The sequence below is a fragment of the Mercenaria mercenaria genome, chromosome 3, assembly GCF_021730395.1.
Source record: "Mercenaria mercenaria strain notata chromosome 3, MADL_Memer_1, whole genome shotgun sequence".
Classification (NCBI taxonomy): Eukaryota; Metazoa; Mollusca; class Bivalvia; order Venerida; family Veneridae; genus Mercenaria; species Mercenaria mercenaria.
The window spans coordinates 23,284,579-23,292,788 of record NC_069363.1 but is presented as its reverse complement, the minus strand read 5'-3'; the positions used below and the strand labels follow the sequence as shown (position 1 = coordinate 23,292,788).

Here is an 8,210-nt window from a genome sequence, read left to right as displayed (position 1 = left end):
AAGTTAGGATGTGCTGTGTTTGCAAATTTTAGAATTGGTTCTGCACCAATTAGAATAGAAACGGGACGACATGAAAGGTTAAATGTTGATCAAAGGGTTTGCCCTTTTTGCACCAATCAGGTGGAAAATGAGTTTCATGTTTTGATGAACTGTCATTTATATGATGATCTGCGTGAAAGTCTATTTACATATGCTTTTAATAATATTGAAAATTTCACTACCATAACAGACAAAAAAAGAAGAAATATTTACAGTCAAGAGTATTGTACGGTTGTCTGCCAAAACCTGCTTTGATATTTTAAAAAGAGGAATTGATTTCCTGTATATATAGCACATTTTACTTTGGGGTTTTAATCGAATCATGTTCATAAATGGGTATTATAACTCAAGCTGGTATTTTAAGAATATGATGGTAGAATTAAGAACAAGAATGGTTAGGTGTTCTTGTGTTAAAATATGCAAATATAGTGTAATAGTGCTGGTTTTAATAATTGAAATCCATAGCTGGTGTTAGATGATAGGTGTTTTATTCATATCTTAATAACATACTTTTTTAAGTGTATAAATAAATTTTTTTAGTGAAATGGACTTTTAATTTTGGTAAGACTAGCACTAATTTATATGTGTGCAGTAATCAGTTTACCACATATTTGATAGTAATAAATGTTTTAATATTGTTTGGATAAAGTATTTTAATGTATTTTATTAGTACATCAACTTTCCATTTTAGATAGGGTTTTAACTGAAACATGTATTGTCAATAGTATGAATTTATTTTAAGTCTCTTGTAATTCTGTAAAAGAATGACCATTTGCAGATATAGAAGCTATTGTATTACTGATGTTTGTAAATGGATGAGACTATAATAAACAATATATCAATAAATATGTATTAATATATTAATAATATTAATGAATAGTCACTGATAGATTTGTCTGAAAATGAAAAATTGAACTTCATTTTGTCCGATCATAGAATTATGCTTCCGGCGGCAAAATCCTGTTTTCAAATTTTAAATCCTGTACTCCGTGTAGTGTTCTTTTAAACCTCTTTTATGAATTTGGGAAGTGTTTTAAAACTGTAAATATCATCTTGTATATTGGTTTCAAAACAAAATTATTTTAGATGTTAAATATGCAAACGGAGTTAACAATAAACTTCGAGGACTGGGCAACTAACATCTGAAATCACTTCGCATAACTTCAACGTTAGTGTTCTGAAGAAACTTCGTATTTCCTCATGAACTATCGGTTTTATTTTAGCTGATAAGATGATATTAACATAAAATCCGTTAATTTTCACAAATACTTTTTCCCTAAAAATATTGGTTGCCTCATTTAGCAGTGACGGATAAATGTCATATTTGTTAAAATAACAAATGTATCCTTTTACACTGGAATTTTGAATTAAAAACACAACGTAATTGATTTATGTATCCTTTTCAAAACCACCAATGAAACAGACTGTTTATACAATTTATGTTTCTTAGTAATTTTACAATGGTTTATATATCACTCGGTTACAACTTAAAGCTAATAATTTTTTATCCGTCTTTATTTATAGAAAGTGTTTCCGTATGTAGTAAGTGTAATCTCTTAGTTAGTATAATAAATATGTATATAATGATTAACGGGGGCCCACGTGGCCGGGGTTAAGGTCGCTGACTTCAAATCATTTGTCCCCCATGTGAGTTTGAATCTCATGTGAGAAAGCCATCTAGCTGGCTTACGGAAGGTCAATGGTTCTACCCAGGTGCCCGCCCGTGATGAAATAATGCCCGGAGGGACATCTGGGATCTGCCTCCACCATGAAAACCTGGTGTGTTGCCATATAACATATAATTGTGTCGATGCGACGTTAAACCCAACATAAAAAATTAATGATTAATGGAATCATATCTACTAGTTTTAACCAATGTACGCCAATACCTTTTGAGATATTTTGTAAAAAAACCCAACACTTTATAAGATATTTGATACTAGAAAACACAGTCTTAGTTTTGAGCAGATATCTGTTTAGTCCAGTTATCAAACTTACGGCCTCTGTTTCGGTATTTTAAAGACCTGCATGTCATGAGTTCAGAAGGTATTTCAAAACACAGTTTGAAATCACTAAAGATTAGGCTATATTGTAATATTTTACTACATGTACTGCAAAATCATAGTCGTCTGTTTACTTCGATGATTATTTGTTTGATACGCAACAAATATTCAATGCCTATGTTCACGTGAAACATTAACTATATCAATTTTATGAAATATACTGACATTTATCGCCAGAATTACGAATACACTTCACATAAATAATATATTATGCGCTATGATAATGCAATGCACATTTAAATACCAGTAATATCGCTTAATGCATTTTCAAAGGTTGTAGTAAACTTGTGCCTTCCCGGCTTGATTCCTTGGAAACTGGAACCTTGAAATGCCTCAGTTAGAAAAGGTTGTAAATCAAGTTAGATCTACTTTCAATTCCACCTACACAGAAATTGTCAAAAGTAGCTTAGAAATATTTCTAGTTTGCAAAAAAATTATGAAGGTAATATTTTCTCAGTAAAAAATATCTATCCTTAGCATTTAGTTTCTACCGTTTCCTGCATTCCTTGATTTACTACACGGATTTCATTTGGGGTGGGGTGGGGTTGTGTTGATGGCTACTCCGTGGCCAGTGGTTCAGGTAGCTGATTTTGAATCACTTGCCCCTTATCGATGTTGATTCGAGCCTCTCTCGTGTCGTTGACTTCTTCATGTGAGAAAATCGGTGGTTCCACCCAGGTGCCTGTGATGAAATAATGCACGGAGGAGCACCAGGGGTCTTCCTCCACCATCATAGCTGGAACGTCGCCATATGACTTATAATTGTGTTGATGTGACGTTAAACCCAACAAAAACAAAACGAAACGGTTTCAATTGCGAAAGCCAATTAATTTTAAAATTTTAGAGAAAGAGTGTTAAATTGGAAAAATGATTGTTTATTAGCTGATGACGACCTCAATATGTTTATTAATGTAAATACATGCCTTGTATTTTGTATGATGAGGAACTGCATGGCTGCCAGGTGCTCCCTTCGGTTTTGTCAACCTTCAGGTAACATAAAACAGCCGTTTAAATATCTGTTTCCCTGTACATTTATTAAGATCTGTAATCAACAATTAGCAATTTTATTTATCGTTATTTCGTTTCTGATAAAGTCAACGACGATGATACACAATCATTTTATATGATAAATTATCGGACTGCCTAAAGTCCTGACTAAGTCAAACTTCGACGAATTTCACCAAAGCATAACAACAGACTTCACCTATCATAGCAGCTTAATCAAGAATTAACATGAATAACACATAATATTGCTAAGTTACCTTAACATTGTTCTCAAATATATTTTCAATTCTTTTACAACAAAATTGCCAACTGTCCTTGATAAACAAGATATATTAAATCTATAAATATTTCACAAACCATATGAACACGAGTGCCGCAAGCATTTCCATTCCATGAAGTATATTATTGTAAGTGAATATCAATTAAATAACTAAACAGTCAATTTGTCACATAATATATTCCAATATTTGTCGCTTGATATACATTCCCGCCAGTTGTCATTAGACTGTTTCTCAGAAATGTATATATTCAAATTAATGTATTCGTGCTGAAATCGTAAAGTTGAAATTTCCAATTTATTTTACATTTCTTTGGTTGCGTCGGGTAACTGTACATGGTGTTGCAATACACTCTGTTTCTCAGCAATTTTTGTTCTTGGAACCTTTTGGCTGTCTCATGTATAAACTATATAATCATAATGTTCAACGCGTTTGTTAGTATACCATGTCGGAAATTGGTGGGGAAATATATCACTTAATTAAGGAGAACGCAGAGATAAGACTTGTGGTAAAAATAATATTTATTTCATAATCTGCTGATAGTTTACAACATTGTCATGATATTATGAACATTGTATGAATATATAATCATTTTTCATCTTTAATACAACAAGAATATTACACAGGAAGACGCAAACATAGCTGTCGGATATATTGTAACATGAAAAAAACATCCACAGTGTTTAGGTTTTTAAACACATCCTACAAAGAGTGACAATAATGTAACCGGTAAATGCGTACATATATATTTGATAAAAAAAACTGCACAGATATCATTTAAGTTAAACTGCTTTATCTTAGAACGACAGCATTATTTATCCTGTTCTACTGGATTTATGATTTGTGTTATACATTTGACCAGTCTGTCACATATAAATAAATAATGTAGAATATACACTTCTCGAAGATGTTAGTGTGATGAAGCAGTAAACTGGATGGAATTCATTGAAGTCCATTTAATAATGTATTTTTTTTGAGTTCGCGCGAAATAAACACAACAGAATATGAACTACATGTACATATGAATTATGGAAGACTATCAACCTAAACTGTGTACAGATTTTGAGATTAGACATGAAAATAAGCTGTCTAAAAGAAAATTGGTTGTCATTAGATAAGATCGTATCACGTGACTATCTCAGTAGATGCTTAATCTTTCCTTGCGAATTCAGACATAACTGACAGTCTAGAGAAAACAATTACAAAAAGCTGTTCCTTTTAATAAATATTTATCGTCGCATCTAAACAGCCACCCTGTAGAAAATTGCAATCTGATATGAGTGTGATGCGTCGGTAATTGAAAATAAATCCTGCGTGTTTTCTTACTGGGTAATGAACAATGCTACAAGTTATTTACAGAGTTGTGTAATACGTTACCTTTATTTAATACGAAGCTACCTTTAATTCATAATAAACTTACTTTTTACCTATAGATATAGTCTGATAGACTTCCTTGGTATTAAGCTGGTAGAGATCCGAGAAAAGGTCATTTAACGTAAATAATATAATATTAGTTCCCCAGGTACAAACATTTTGAGAGGGACATTTATAGTAACTAATGAATGAAGATGACTTTCGAAACGTACCATGCAACTGAAAGCCACATGGACAGTAATTACACAGTGTGATATATATTGACATTTGAAGCTTTCATATATTTGTGATCGTGCATTTCTTGGTCATTTTCCCACGGAACAATTTCGACAGGTTTTCACAAATAATTAAACTTACAAAGTCTGTTGAAGTCAAGTAATCTGTAATGAAGTTTATTTCTTTCTTCAGTGCTATTTGAGAGGATTTTATGGCAAAGATATTTATTTTAAAGAACAGCTCTAACGACTGATTCCAGTCTAACAAATGGGTGTTTGCACTAAACTATCCTCTGGAGCACGTTAACTGAGTTAACGTCTGGATGTAATGTCTCAAAGGGCTGTCTCTGACCATTCGCGATATACTTTTTAAACACATTTACACACAAGAAGAAGGCGCTTTTAGATAATTTTCGAACATCAGATTAAGGTATATAGACTTTTCTACTTATACGTATTCTTACTTGTAATACAACTTTATATTCCAGTAAATAAACTTTCAAACTAAAAAATAAATATCAGAATGATGGTTTTATTTATAGCACATATAAATATTTGATCAAAGAAAACAACAAAACGTCTATTGATTGGTCCTCATTGGATAAAAAATGAACTGATACGCGGGTAATTAAAGTTCAAAACTCAATTTGTACTCCTATAGTCACTGATTGGTCAGTCTTGCTGACATAACCAAGCAATGTATTTTACTTTACGTTTCCGGACATTCATTTCCTACTGAAGCAGTAACAGAAGTTTAATAGTGATAGGAACATATTATACAAATTACTCTACATTCGTCATAACATCAAATCCGTTTTATGCAACATCATGTCTTAAAGATATGCCGTCAAAACAGAGGTTGTAACATGCCTTAGGCGTGGAGTTTAATGATACTACAGAAATTTCACGAGCCATTTTTTTCTCCGTTTGATTTTTTCTTTTCATTTCTGATTAAACTTGTGTCTATCTAAATGATTCAGCTGACACAGTGAAATAAAAATTGAGTACGTTTAGTAATTACGTCTCTATATGTTTGTTGTTTTAACATGAAGCAATATGTGCGAATAAATCATATAAAATTAATCGTTTAGAAATGCGTACAAACAAAATCAATGGTGATCGCAAAAAGATTGATATATATGTTTACATATAGTCAAAAATGAAACAAATGAGACCTGCTCATAGATTAAATGCTGCTTTGGCGGTTACAATGTATGCACATAATGTTATAAGTATTTACATCCTTGGTGAACAATACAGTGTATTTACAAAACAGACACACAGACATTCGGTTAGGTAAAATATGTAACGATGTTTTCACAAACTATCGTTTAACTCGTCTGAATATAATGAATTCAAAGACATCAAATGAACTGAAATGCACTGCGATCTATTATCTAACTTGTCCGAATACTAAGTTCAATACAGCAGGGCTGTCACACAGAAAGTGTTGGCTAAAATGCTCCCTTAAATGCGCCCCTAAATTCATACAGATCGCCCAACGTAAAGTGTAAAACTACTCGGTTTTTCGTTCTTACGTTTGTCAACAACTGACGCCGAGCACAAAGTTTAATGACCATCTCATTTTGATAAAATCATAGCTGATTTCAATCAAATGTAAATTCATAAGGCCGTAACAGTTCCATTAAGATATTCTATTCAAACAATGTAAGTGATCTGGGTGATGGTTTTGACGCTGAAACTAGTGACAGTACATAATAAACACTTTACATCACATTTCCGCAGACGTACATTATGAGTTACGCCAGTTCCATGATTGTATATATACTGCAGACATAAGGAGATACGCTTTCGACTTTATCCTTATCTTATTGTAACTGTAAATGTCACAGCAGTAATATAGAAATTCAATGTATGAAATAGAGTTGCTCCTTAAAATACAAACCATCACAACGTATTTCTATTAAAATTCTTTTCCTGTTATTGCTTTTCAACTGAAAATCACTGATGAATGAAAAAATGTGCATTGTTCAAAAGTTCAAAGAAAGGTAGAAGTGCCGTTTTCATTTCGTGAAAACTTTTATCATTTTTTTGCTCATTTTACTTTAAAATCTGATTTCAAGTCAGATGTTACACTGCTCATGATGCAGTCGGGAAGAATGACACGTTGAAAGCTATAAGATTAGAAACATACAATGACACCACTCCGAATACTAGTAGTCCCACTGGAAAATGTTTACTGTATTGACGTTTGTCCCCAAAGGAGGTAGACTTATTGCAATATAAAGTGACATGCATCTACTTTTGAAAGCATAACAAGTAAAGACCAACACTTAACGATAAATTCGTAAAGAACATTTTTTCTTCAATTAGGATAACTGAATTTTTAAAATCATTATTCAGGTTATCTTTTAACAAGAAGGCAAGACGTTTATTGGCATGAAAGACAAGAAAAGTATTAACACCATAATACTGGCCAATGTTTGGTTCAATGAAAATTAATGCTTCATTTCTCGTTTCGTTTGAGACCATTTTGAAAGCTTGTCTTTTTCATGATATATGAAAAATTATAGACGTCGATTGTCTGCATCCTCAAATTCACTTGGGCGACGTAGAGCAATAGAATCAAATTTTTGACCTGAATTCTTTGCTTCACTTCCATTCGACATGGACCAACCGTTTGATACGGAAGCACGTGTTGTTGATGTCATGGAGCGTGCAGTCGTATGTGAACGCCTAAGGTATGCCTGGCCCTTAATGCATGTCAGAATGGACTGTTTGAATCCATCTCGAAAATTCTTGGACATGAAGGCATAGACAAATGGATTTACACAACTGTTTGCGTAAGAAAGCAAATGAAACACCATTCTGAGCGGTTTCAGGTACCCCATACTTAGGTAATCCATGTGTTCGAAGGCAACTAGTACATTGTTGACTAGAATTGGCGTCCAACAGACGGCAAATAACACGACAACCACCATAAGCATCATGACAACCTGAAAAAAGAGACGGACTTGTGACTGCGTAATTAAACATAAGACTGCGAGTGTAATTCAACATTTTCAGATACATAATGAAGCAACATTTGAGAATTTCCATTGCGTGACTTGCAATCGTGATACACCAAAATGAATGATTGTTAATGTAAGTTAAAGCTGATGTCTTAGATAACCAGAAATTATTATTGAATAGTATTCTTGAAGACATTATAAAAGAATAAATTATGTTACATATATGTTGAATCGTTACCTTTATCCCACTAATACATAACACGT

At 32.7% G+C, this 8,210-nt stretch overlaps 1 protein-coding gene across 1 annotated transcript in view; it reads right to left on the bottom strand.

Moving 5' to 3' along the window:
• Positions 1–3,888: 3,888 nt before the first annotated feature.
• The window catches only part of LOC123525280 (allatostatin-A receptor-like), a 30,176-nt gene continuing 25,854 nt past the window's right edge, over positions 3,889–8,210 (bottom strand). Inside the window, exon 6 of the mRNA XM_045304193.2 lies at positions 3,889–7,931. Within this exon, the coding sequence (XP_045160128.1) occupies positions 7,503–7,931 (429 nt within the window). The 3' untranslated portion in view covers positions 3,889–7,502. The remainder of the gene's footprint in view (positions 7,932–8,210) is intronic.